This window comes from Amblyomma maculatum, chromosome 11 (assembly GCF_055883805.1).
Source record: "Amblyomma maculatum isolate TAMU_Amacu chromosome 11, ASM5588380v1, whole genome shotgun sequence".
In the NCBI taxonomy this organism is placed as follows: Eukaryota; Metazoa; Arthropoda; class Arachnida; order Ixodida; family Ixodidae; genus Amblyomma; species Amblyomma maculatum.
This window is the reverse complement of record NC_139354.1, coordinates 3,475,733-3,489,101: the sequence shown is the minus strand read 5'-3', so window position 1 is coordinate 3,489,101 and position 13,369 is coordinate 3,475,733. Positions and strand designations below refer to the sequence as shown.

Sequence of the window (13,369 nt, the reverse complement as noted above, 5' to 3'; positions counted from 1 at the left end):
ATATTTCAAATGAGCACAATGATACTTCCTGAAGAACTTACCGCCGATGAATGTCTCTTGTGCATCTTCTTTCTTCATTCCTTGTCTTGATATTAATGCTAGCACCTTTATAACGGACAGGTGCGGACATAAGTAAACGGAGCCCGCTTTTCCGTTCAAATTAAAGCCATGCCTTGTGCACTAAAGGTAAGAAAACATTATTCGTGTAAAGGAAAGGGGTACCTACAACCGGTTCATATATACAATGACTGCAGGTTTCAATTATGCAACGCGTGAAGAATTGTAGAAGGAAAAAGCCTAATTCGTTTACTTTTGTCTGCACCGGTACATGAATGTGTGGTTCCTTCTCGAGTTCTATACTTCTAATTATGATTGTCTTACTAATTTTTTACCAAGATATCGAAGAGTAGGGACTATAATAGTGGTTTTTGCGATACGCCAGAAGCGGCATGGTCTTATTTAGTCCCAGGAAGCAGCATTTGGACTCTGGCGGTACCAAAAAGGCATCTGGATACGCGCCTTTAGTATTTCGTTCTTAAGCGTAATCGCAGAACCATCGCAATAGAACGTATAAGAGAGGACATAAAAATATTATGTGTCCTGGACGTGTTTCCACGTACGTAAAAATGTTAAGAATGCAAATTTCCTGACGCGCAGTGAATTTCTGGTGAACGAAGATATATCTAAATTAGTTCCAAGTAACATTTAATTAAACGGTCATATTGACAAAAATCTAGCTAGAACGTTTATAAACTAAGCGTTTTCCATCCCTTTTTTGCAAATTTATGAATGCCGCCAGTGTTTCACGCCAGGCTCCCCTGAGGCCGTCAGAGGCTTGATTGAATGCTTGCCGATATGTAACTAGAATTTAAATTTTACATAAAGATCTTTTAGGCCTTGATTTTAGACTAAAACAGAAGCCTCTGTATCCAAGAAAGATCAATAAGTAAAGAAAATCTGTTGACGGGTTCATTCTCGCGTCATATATGTTCCAGTCCCGAAAGAACTTTTATATACACAGAGCGACGGCAAACAATGGCAACGGGAGGGCATACTAAAAAGCACTGTGTGGTGTTTGTCCTTCCATTTTCCTTGTTCGTCATCGTTCTGTTTGTAAGCATAATGCCCAAACGCATCCCGCAACTTGTTCTAAAAGAACGCGCCGCAACGATCTATATACAGTGTGTTATTTCATGAGTTCATATAAGCCTATACTTTGCTTGAAAATAATGCTCAAAAATCTATACTGGCCCCTTATGTCAAAGCACTTTCTACCTAATTTGCAAATGCCTTCCCTGAAAAGTATCCCAGTGATTTAAGACTTCTAGCTAGCATTTCATTTATAATCTTCTTCTCCTCGATGTGACCACTCCGATATAATTTTATGAAGTAGGCTGACCACTAAACGCGATGCACTGAATTATCATTTTTGTGAAACAATGCTTGCAGCAATACACCCCTTTACGCCCACTCACAGCTCAGCGGGATGGTGGGAAATTATCGATAGTCTACTAAAAATGCGTACTTTCGGTATCAGATTCAGCTCATCACAAACGTATTGTTCTTCTGTTGGGGCGCTTCCAACAGGATTTTTATGACTCAAATAATTAAAGTAAAGGCTTTTTGCTTCTACCATCACCTCGGGGTCGCCGCGCTCCTCTAGTTTGTTGTCACCATCTAGAAGTGTTTTTAGGGGTATCTTCAAATCCTCGGTCCTGCGTTGTTCGAGTCCGAAGACTGTGGATGCTGTCATCGCCGCTCTTCGACGCCGTCTCCATATAGTCTTCGTTCGCGCGCCGCTGATCAGGTCTCGACTTGCATAACTCCTGGATATTAACCCTTCACCATGTAAACTTTTCCCAGAAACGTCGTGGTTGTCCTTAATATTTCCAACAGAACCTTCTGCCTTACCTAGTCCAGGTCGCGAGTAATCTAAAAGACTTCCGAAGGAGGCTATGCTTCCCAGGCCGCTAAATATTTTCTTACCCAGATTAACACCTGCAATAATGATTCCCTTTGCAATGCCGGAGCTGCCGTCGGCACTAGCTACTCCTTTGGTGATACCTGCATGTTTTACAGTATGTCGTGTGGCACTGACTCTAGGGGCCCCTTTGTAACCACCGTCTCCTAGATCAGGAAGTCCATCCGGTACCGCGGATACTCTTTCTGGAATTCCGCCTCTCTTGCTCTGGCTGCGGAAACCCCCCTTTATACTGCCTCCTTTGTGAGAACCCTTGTTACCAGGAAGCCATTCATCATTGACCTTACTCGGCGCCAGATCTCCACCTCCGTCGGCATTCCAGTCACCGAATGGATTCCCCTTTACACCCTCGTCTACAATATCTGGAAGCCCATCTGTGCTCGCAAACCCAACACCGGGGATTCCGCTCCCTTTTCCCTTACTAGAAGAGCCACCTTTTGTACCAATTTCTGCCTGTGACTTCCCTTTCGCACCAGGAGTCCAGCTATCAACGACTTTAGTTGGTGACAAGCTAGCATCCATTTTATCTTGCTTCCAGCCACTAAATATGTCGTATTTCTTGAACCAATCGTCGGATTGATGCGAATCGTCAACTTTTGCTTGGCCTGAGGACCAATCATCGGACGTCTTCGGACCGCGACCCTTTGCGCTGTCTAGGTCGCCGAAGTTAGGAAACCCACTTGACCCCAAGTACAAGTCACCGCCAGTTTTTTTCGAGGTAGAATCTTCTGAAGGGTTCTGTCCTTCCGTAGGTTTAGGGCCAAGACCGTAGTCATGCCCACTACCGCTACCCCAGCCAGTCGTTGAGTCTTTAACGCCCTTCCCGCTGCCATCCTTTCTGGTCTCTTTCTTCTCTTCATCGGGGAAGTGACACATAGACTCGTGTATGCACCATGTGCGTGTACGAATGGTTCCAAAGGTGGCCCTGAGGACGAAGCCTTTCTTGCACACGCATCCGGGGCCTTCGTTGGCATCAGAGCACGTGTCCTCTCGGGCCTCGTTGCACACCCGAGGGCAGCGCTCTCTCTTCAACACGAACCTCATGTAAGCCGGACACTTCGGTGGACATGACTTGACTGGGACGCATGGCCCTTTCTTGTATTTCCTGAAACGAAAGATCAGAACACAACATCGTCATAAATGGTATTGAATTATTCACAAAACAATAGACTCGTATTCTGGAGGTTGCTTTCAAGGAATAGTGAGCAGCCCTTCACAGGACCAGATAATAGAAAAGGCTATTATGAACTGTTATATTGTAGTGCCTACGGCATATTTCACAGAGAATCACGTCATACCCAGTGGTTGCATGAAAGCCAATTATGACCAAAAGTAATGAAGTGCCTCCATTTAGGAACTCGTCAATGGCTGCGCGACAGCGTACCTGTGTTCCAGCGGTAATTCGTCATAAAATAATACACATAAATAAGATCTGCGAAATAGCAAAGTCAGAACAGGGCGAATATGGGCTGTTGGTACATGGTACGCAGGACGGGACAAGAGAGGGTCAAATTTAAATTGCGATCCCTGCTAAACGATTGACCACTAAGTGTGTTTAGTCTTTTTACTGGCTTTTAGGTGGTTTCACCGACGCCCCGCATCTTCATAAGCATTGGATTTGCAAAGATCATTCTCATAAACATGACTACATCCTCTGCAGACCAAATGCCTCGCTCATATCTCTCCAATTAGTCCGGTCCTGTGGCGGCTCCATCACTTGACCTCTGCAAACTTCTTAATCTCATCCAACCACCTAATTTCCTGACACCTTCTGCTACAATTTTATTTTCTTTGGAGTGCAATTAGTTACCCTCAGCGACCATCGGTTATCCTCTCTTTGCACGGCGTGTGCGGTCCATGCCCATTTCATCTTGATTTCGACCAGACTGTTATTAACTAAAGTTTGATACCTGTCCCACTTGACATGTTTCCTGTCTCCTTACGTTACGCCATATCCTTTTTCCCTCGAAATATTCTAATTTCTCGATGTTCGTTCTTCTGTAGTCGCCTCTGTATGCAGGCAATACTTGTTGCATGCACAGAGCTATGTGGTACATTAGGTCCCCGCATAACGCATACGTTAGCATCACATGCACTCTGCACAGCATGTGACACTGACACCTTTTAAGTAAGAAATTGCAGATGTAAACAACCAAGGAAGAGTCGAACAAAGTGCATCTCTGTTGGTCCAGTTAAGAAATACAACAGCGAAGGAGAAAAAGGAAGTCGAGTAAAATAGATTATATGGTCTCATTTTTAATTCTGTCAAAAATGTATGCTTCACCTTTCGCTACTATTGAAAAATTACGAGGGACTTTAGCAGCTAAAGTAGTGAAAGGCGAAAGCTTAAGTACCGCATTCTGCTATGCAACTGGCGCTAACTAGCAATTATTTAAGCAGTTAGTTAATTAACTCTTAGTAATTAAGTAGATAACTAATATATTTATTAGGCAATTAATATTTCATTACTTAGTTATTAATGGATTACCTAATTACTCATCCGTTGGTCATTATTCAATTAGTAATTGATCATTGATTGACATATGGCCATATAAGGCACGCATTCGCGCATACTGTGGTGGTGCTCTGTGATTGGTCGAGACTTCTATGACGTAATCCTGTCTCGGCCAATGAGAACGCCGCAAAAGCGGGACACAGTTTGTCGACGACAGCATGAGCCATTAAAGGCTTTCGCCTCAAAATGACCACACGTAGCAGTATTGATGGTGGCTCGGCGATGTCAGTGTCCACACCTATAGCTTTGCTTGCTGCCGTCACTGCCGCCTCGCTGGTGCTCAGACATTGTTGATGGCCTCCTAATTCAGCCTCCACAGCTCTCAAAAGCATAACATGCTCTCCGTGGCTAAGGTCCCTGAAGGGCAGGCCGGCGTTCGTCGCGAGAAGTTTGTTGTCGACCTCGGGATAGGGATCTATGGCTTGTGCAAACAAAATGATGGCTATGACATGCGGTAGCTTAAGTTTCTGATACGACTGAAATGCACCAATTAGTGCACACTAGTAGGTATGGAGTTAACGTTCCGTTATGACGTTATAGGGGAAACTGAGTGTGCAACAGTGTTGGCGGCAACGCGCTACAAGTAACAGCGTTATCGGTACCGCCTTATTTTTTTCGGTTAACTTAGTAATATACCCGTTACCATTTCGGAACTGTAACGAGTAACCTACTTACGTTAATATATTTCGGTATAGTGAGGTGGTCACGTTATTAGTTATTCCAATTGCCCCTCCCTCCGTACCCTTTTTCGCAATACCCCACCGGGATGGCGCAGTGCATGGTTACGGCGCTCGACTACTGTTCCAAGGACGCGGGATCGAATCCCGGCCTTGGCGGCAGCTTTTCAGTGCAGGCGAAAAGCAAGGCGCCCGTGTGCTTAGCGATGTCAGTGCACGTTAAACAACCCCAGGTGGTCGAAATTTCCGGAGTCCTCCACTACGGCGTCTCTCATAGCCTGAGTTGCTTTGGGACGTTAAACCCCACAAACCAACCAACCAACCTCTTTAAAAAACGCGCAGAGCACCTAAACTTGATATTGCAAATAAACATAATGTGCAGGTGCTCTCAATGACCCTTGTTGCGGCTCGAATGTATGCCATAAAACACTTGCCCTTGACGACGCATCCACAATCACGGAACACATGCACAAACACGCATTCACATTTGCATTCACCTACCTTCCATCCCTGCCTGTAGGCTTGCATGGGCCTATAGTGCAACGTGAGTATCTAGGCGGTGACAGCCAACTGCCCTCCACTCCATCCTTTTCCTCTCCTCTAAATCCCTCCCCACCCCCCGTCCTACCCCTGGTCGCCAAGAGTGATACCACAAAGATGGTCAACATGACACGCGACGTACCCCTTGCCTAAAATATGCCATAGCTGCTGGCAGTGCAATTGCGGCTACGTTTGTGGTTATCGAATTCCTGAGCAACCGAGGCTGTCCTTGAACACCTTCACATAAACATTCGCATTTTTTGCAGAAATTATGAATGTTCAAGTAAGAAAATATTTATGTGCGCAAATATATTTTTCCGGATTTACGCCGCTTAAGTATTGCATTATTACTACTCAATCTGCGCGTCTATTTGGAAGTAGAAGCACACCAACCTTTTTGGAGCGTCACATTTTGCAACATTCAAGTAAATTTGTCAAGAGTTCAGCGCTGTCTTCTTTATGAAGTTAGAACTGATGATGAAGTGTCATTTTGTATTAATGTCACATTCAGAAAAAGGATTCACCATGTGCCACAGGGCTAGAAGGCATAAAATGTAACTCTACAGGCAACTTTAGCCCGCTGTAATATTGCTAAGCTCTTGTACATTTATGTGAAGTATTCTCGTTAAATCAAGATTTTGGATAGGATCGTTGATTGTACGGGAAGTTATATGTGAAATATGAGCTTCATAAAATTGTTCTCAGGAGTTATTGCAGCGAAGACGCACAAATTAAACTTATAGCTATGGTGTAACATCAGAGTAAAGTGCGGTATTGTTTCCTAAAGGTAATGGTAACGCTTCACCTTTATTTGTAGCCAACATAGGGTGGAAATGCATTGCTTTTTTTTTTTTAGGAAAACGAAAAACGTATTTAGTTCCTTTTTTTTTTTTTAGATAACGCCTACAAGACTGGTATGAATCACAGCGGCAGAAAAAAAAAAACACTTACACTTCCAATCAAAATATATCCATAATGTACCTTTTGATGCCGGACGAGTCACAACAATGTGCCGAAATACCACACTATCAGATTTTGCTGAAATCTGATAGCGCGGTACAAACACGGTTGACCTTCTGGCAGGAGCGGCTTCCGGTGCAGCTGCGGCGGCTCCGGTTAAACGATATTGACAAACTCTAGTCAGTGTTGCCCTTTTTTAAGTGCTGACACCACAAACCCAGAGAGAAAACAATAGATGAACAACTTCTTTCAACGTGTAATGCTGTAATTTACGTGTAGCGTAAATTCCGCTCCATTCTATCCGTATGAGAAGGAAGGAAGGTGTAAACTATGCAGAGAGAAGATTCAGCATGGATATGATGAACCATCATCGCAGCGCCGCCGGAAGCATGTCTTCAATGTCGTTTAACCGGAGCCGCGGCGGCTGCACCTAGCGCAGGAGGTCCACCGCGCTTGTACCGCGGCGCAATAGATGGCGGCAGATGGCGGCAGGATAGAGAGTGCCTTCGATGCGACCGGAGACGCACACATTGAGGAACTCTAAACAAGGCGAATGTGGCCTACAGATCACCCTGTATCCAGGGCTTAAAGTCAAGAGGTCTAGGGTGGTTTGAGACCCCCACCAGTATTAAGAAGGGTTCTGAGAACCCTACACGCACGTAAAAGGGGTCTATGAATGCGAAGAAAGCTGTCATATTTATTCTTATCAGTGGTTGTGAGAACACCTCTTTGTTGTTTCGGCAATTCGAGGGCGAGTATTAATAAGATCAATGAACATCTTGTTACAAAGTAGTAATTCGTAAAACTAATTTGTTTATATGGTATGTAGACGTCGCGGAACGGTCAGTGAACGGTCAGTCACTCAACCCGTGTGCCTCCGCTCTTCACCTCTTCATCTTCATCCCATTGCTGCTGAGCGCAACGTATCACTTCCGCTGGTTCAGTCAAAGCTCGTCCTCGAGCAACTACATTAATCAGCAGGCCGACGGCAAGGTTTTTTATTGCGATAGCAATACTGCGCCAGGTTTTGAGTCGTCTCGTATCCCCGGCAGACGCCATGCTTGACCCTTGAACAGCCAAGGAGGAGGAGCAGAAGAAGAAGAAGAGGACTGGTAACTTACGCTCTCGCGTCGTACACTTACAGGATGAGCTTAAGTGTCCTCGATAATGTAGCACTTTACACTGATAGGGTTAACCAGAGTTAAACCACAACTAATTTTAGGCAAGTGGCATGGACGGCCTGGGACTTGCAGCATCGGCGATGACCCGAAGTAACTTTAGAAATAACGTAATTTACGTCACAGAGGCACTCGAGGATGACGAAGGGACCGGAGTACGTGCAGATAAATTTCTGGTAGTGGCCTCGTCGGCGTAGAGGGGTCCACAGCCAAACGCAGTCACCGGGAGCATACTTGACTGCAATGCGGCTGTCATCGTACCATGCCTTAGTGCGACCTTGCACGCTTAGTTTTCTCAAACGATTAAGTCGGAACTCTTCTTCTGCACGGCATAGCGTCTCTGAAACGGATGTATCAGGATGGATGTAAAATGGCAGAATCGTATAGAGAAAGGTGCGTGGCGAGTGAGTGTGAAGAAGAAAGAACAGCAAATGCCTGGTGGTCTCGTGCTGGGCAGCATTGTACGCGTAAATGACTAAGGGCAGCATTGTGGGCCAGTTATTATGGTCAGTGTCAACGCACATCGCCAACATGTTCAAGGTGCGATATATGCGCTCTGTGAGGCCACTCGTCTGTGGATGATAGGGCGTAGAGTGCCAATATCACAGTGGCATAGCCGGAGTAACAATTGAACGACATAGCGGCAGTGAATTGACGACCACCATCACTGATGATGACCGTGAGGGGCGCCGTGGCGAAGAATGACGGAGTGCAGCAAAAGGGTGGAAACCTCTCCTGCTCTGGCAGAAATGAGAGCAGCTGTCTGTACGTATCGTGTGCAGTAGTATATTAGTATATTGTAAAACACGAGATGGAGAAAAATGATTTCTCCCCATTCTATAAAATGATGCGCGAAGCAGGTCACCAGCCGTTTTCTCTCTTTCCTCTTTATTTCCCTTTCCACCTGTGCTCAAAGCGACCTCCCTCCTATGGAGCCACACTTCAAGCATTGGATGTATCATGTATATTGTCGTGACCCAAAAAGCCGTGGGCGTGTGAGTTGGCATAGGCTCGTGTAGACATACAGGGACGTGCAGATGGACCCAAGGAGAAACCCTTTTAATCTTCGAACGCGCTCTAGCCCCAGCGCTCCTGACGCGCTAACAACCGCTTTGCCTTCGTTGCGGCTGAGCACCGAGGCCGCGTCGCGGTAAGCATGTGAATATATATCCACCCCCCCCTCCCACCCGCGCAAAAGAAACATCTTGGAAATATACTATATAAAAACCAATGCGTAGCCCGCGTGCCGATGTTCCATACACGCCTGATATAGATGATTAATAACAACAGATAGACGTTCTCTTGTCCAATGAATCATAGCAAATTCACTCGCCTTACTTTTAAGGAGACACCTTTCAATTAATTGTAGAGTGGACCTTTCTTAGACTTATACTACTTCTGACTTAATCTTGAAATCCATTGGATCTGCAGAAGAGAATGTTACTGCTATTTGTTGTTATTGTCTTCCTTTTGCTATATGTGACTCGAGATCATAGCTATAACAACTCCCCCTGTATATAATGTCCCTAGCCGGGCCATTAAGTGTTACTAGAAAAAAATGATGACACGTGTCTTTGTGCTCAGTGACATAGAAAACTGGGGCGCGGGTCAAGACGAGAGAAACCGGAAATATTGCTATCGTCATTATTGCTGATAATCGAGGAAACATTTAATGCAAGTTGCGTATTATTATCATAATAATGCAGCGTTAAAATTACGTTTTGGCTATGACAATTGTTTTGTGCCCAAGATTTCGCGGTCGTGGAAACTCTTTTATTCTTTTTCCTGTACACATCACAGAAATTTGTTTTATGCCCTGCGACGTTTTACGACAATGAAGGATAATAAATGTCGCACTGAACAAAAACTTAGCACAAATTACAATGCCGTTTTACGTTTCATACCAGGATTTAACAGGCGAAGCAGCGCCGCATCGTCCATCGGTTTCAGCGCCTTCCCAACACCGCGACTACATCCTCATGTGACGACTTGCCCACGTTACAGCAGCCTTCAAGTCAGGATAACCTCACTACCATCGTCCGCAGAGAAATCGAGGCCTTGACTCCTGTTACACATACGTCACCTCCTGCACAGGCAACAATAGCTATGATACAGGCTGTTGTCCGCCAAGAATTCGCTAATGTGGGCCTCGTTTCAAATCCTGCCCCACCACCCCCTGCACCACAGCCAATCCCAGTGGTTGCTGCTGCTGCCACAACCCCGCCCTACACACCGCGCTACCCTACCCGCAATCCTGCGGAGTGGCGCACATCTGACGATAGGCCTATTTGCTTCGTCTGCTGTCGAGTTGGCCATACATCCCGCTATTGCCGCAGCCGTCCGGCTCCCCCCTCTCAGCCCTATTACAGCCCTGTCCGCCATAACTATTATGCACCACGACGCGTTTCTGTCACCCCAGCACATCTTCGTATTGAGAAAACAGACCAAGACCGTCGTCCTAGCCGTTCTCCATTGCCTCAAGCCCACCATTCCTGATCACCTACTCGTCGCCGCAGCTTGTCCCCAACGTACCAAGGCACCTACTCGGGAAACTAGGCAACGCAGCGCCCGGACGTGACGCTGCGTTACCAACCCGGACAGCCAACTGTGTTTCGACCATCGCACCACGCCGCAACCTGATCAATGTCCTCGTAGATCGAGTCCCTGTGCCCGCTCTCATTGACACTGGAGCCCATATTTCAGTTCTTAGTTCGTCGTTCCGCCAGCGCCTCAAAAAAGTTCTTACGCCCGCTAACACCTCTACAGTTCGCGTTGCTGATGGAAAAACTGCTGCCATCATCAGAATGTGCACTGCACGCGTTAGCATCGCCGGCCACCATGTCCCTGTGCTCTTCGCCGTCCTTAATACTTGTCCTCAAGACGTGATTTTAGGCCTAGACTTTTTAACAGCCCATTCCGCTCTCATTGACTGTTCCGCCGGACTTCTGCGCCTAGCCCTGCCCTATTGTGTTCACGACCCCAGTGCTGACCAATCCCAGCCTCGCCTCCGCTCCAGTACATTTACTCGCCTACCTCCCGAGGCGGCAGTATACGTGCCCATGTCACCTTTTCCCTCCCTTCCTGACGGCGACTACGTTGTCAACCCCATCACCGACGTCGCTCTACAGCGCAACATCGTCCTACCTCATAACATTGTACACGTCGAGAATAACCTCACCTACATTCCCGTACTCAACTTCAGCATGTCTTCACAAGTTCTCCCGGAGGGCATTTTCCTTGCCGAGCTGTCGCCTTTGTCCAGCTTTACCATTTCTGCAGTGCTGTCCGACCGTCACGCCGACGTACCTGCACAACCTGTCCCATCACATAGTCCGGAGGACCGCATCTCAGCCATGGTTGCCTCTGACCTGCGTCCCGAATATGCCATCGCCCTTGCCGGCCTTTTGCGGTCATTCAGCGACATTTTTGATTTCGGTCACGGATCCCTGGGCCAAACGTCCGTCGTCACACATCGTATTGATACTGGAGATGCCCGACCTATTCATCGACGGCCTTACAAAGTTGCTCTTTCCGAACGCAGGATCATTCACGAAGAAGTAGAGAAAATGTTGGCAAGCAACATTATTGAGCCGTCGAGCAGCCCCTGGGCGTCTCCGGTAGTACTCGTCAAAAAGAAAGACAACAGCTGGAGGTTTTGCGTTGATTATCGACACCTAAACAAGATAACTAAGAAAGACGTGTACCCTCTTCCAAGGATCGATGACGCTCTCGACTGCCTGCATGGTGCTACTCCATCGATCTCCGTTCTGGATATTGGCAGATCTCTGTTGACGAAAGAGATCGTGAAAAGACGGCTTTTGTCACCCCGGATGGCCTCTACCAATTCAAGGTGATGCCTTTCGGCTTATGTAATGCCCCTGCGACATTCGAGCGTATGATGGACTCCCTATTACGCGGGCTCAAATGGACCACATGTCTGTGCTACCTCGATGACGTCATCGTATTTTCATCAACCTTCGAAGGCCACCTCCATCGTGTTTCGGCTATTCTTGGCGTCTTCCGACGAGCTGGCCTTCAGTTGAACTCCAAGAAGTGTACCTTTGGTCGCCGGGAACTCAAGGTCCTAGGACATTTAGTCAACACCCATGGCATCCAGCCGGATCCCTACAAAATTCGCGCTGTAAGGGATTTCCCTAAACCGAAATCTAGCAGCGACGTGCGTAGCTTCCTCGGACTTTGCTCATATTTCCGGCGATTTGTACCAAACTTCGCAGAAATAGCCCGTCCGCTCACGCAGCTTCTGGAAAAAGAGGTCTCCTTTACCTGGGGCCACGAACAATCGGCCGCCTTCGTCGTTCTTATTGCCCACCTCACCGGTCCGCCAGTGTTGGCTCACTTCAATCCGTCAGCGCCCACAGAAGTACGCACCGACGCAAGTGGTCATGGAATTGGTGCCGTTCTCGCACAACGTCAGCTCGGGTTACCCCGCGTCATCGCCTATGCCAGCCGACTCCTCTCTGCGGCCGAACAAAATTATTCAATCACTGAACGTGAGTGCTTAGCCTTAGTTTGGGCCATTACAAAGTTCCGCCCTTACTTGTATGGGCGGCCATTCACAGTAGTCACTGACCACCACGCACTGTGTTGGCTTTCTACACTCAAAGACCCTACTGGCCGCCTTGGACGTTGGGCCTTGCGCCTTCAGGAGTACAATTTTTCAGTAGTTTATAAGTCTGGCCAGTTGCATCGAGACGCCCATTGCCTGTCCCGTCATCCAGTCGACCCGCCAAGCCAACCTGAATGTGACAATGACGCTTGCGTGCTCTCTATTTCTGATTTTTCCAACATTCGCCATGAGCAACGCCAGGACCCTCAGCTTCGCGAAATTATCAATCGCCTCAGCGCCGATCGCGATGACCCTTCCCTTCGTTTGTTTGTGCTCCACGACGGCACCTTATACTGGCACAATATGCGACCTGATGGCCCCGACCTTCTACTAGTAGTCCCTCAGCACCTACGCTCAGCCGTCCTTCAACAGCTTCACGACGTTCCTACAGCGGGTCATTTAGGCGTCTCTCGCACATACGACAGTGTGCGTCGTCGGTTCTTTTGGCCAGGCCTATATCGCGCAGTCCGCCGTTACGTAGCTGCTTGTGACCGCTGTCAACGCCGGAAAAAGCCGTCAGTTTTACCAGCTGGACTTCTGCAGCCGATCGACATCCCCATAGACCCATTTTGTCGAGTGGGTCTGGATCTTCTAGGGCCTTTTCCACTGTCCGCATCGGGGAACAAATGGACTGCGGTGGCCACTGATTACACCACACGCTACGCGGTCACTCGAGCAATACCAACCAATTGTGCAACTGATGTCGCTGCTTTCCTCCTGAACGACGTTATACTCGTCCATGGAGCTCCCCGCCAACTGCTCACCGACCGTGGCCATTGCTTTCTGGCTCGTATAGTCGACGAGATCCTACGGCTGTGCAACGTTCGTCATTCTTTCACGACTGCCTACCATCCACAGACGAACGGGCTTACCGAACGCCTTAACCGGACA

General features: G+C 47.4%; 1 protein-coding gene across 1 annotated transcript in view; it reads right to left on the bottom strand.

Annotated features, from left to right (window-relative positions):
- Positions 1–646: 646 nt before the first annotated feature.
- The window catches only part of LOC146172677 (uncharacterized), a 31,704-nt gene continuing 18,981 nt past the window's right edge, over positions 647–13,369 (bottom strand). The window contains exon 3 of the mRNA XM_084583904.1: positions 647–3,086. Within this exon, the coding sequence (XP_084440030.1) occupies positions 1,472–3,086 (1,615 nt within the window). The 3' untranslated portion in view covers positions 647–1,471. The remainder of the gene's footprint in view (positions 3,087–13,369) is intronic.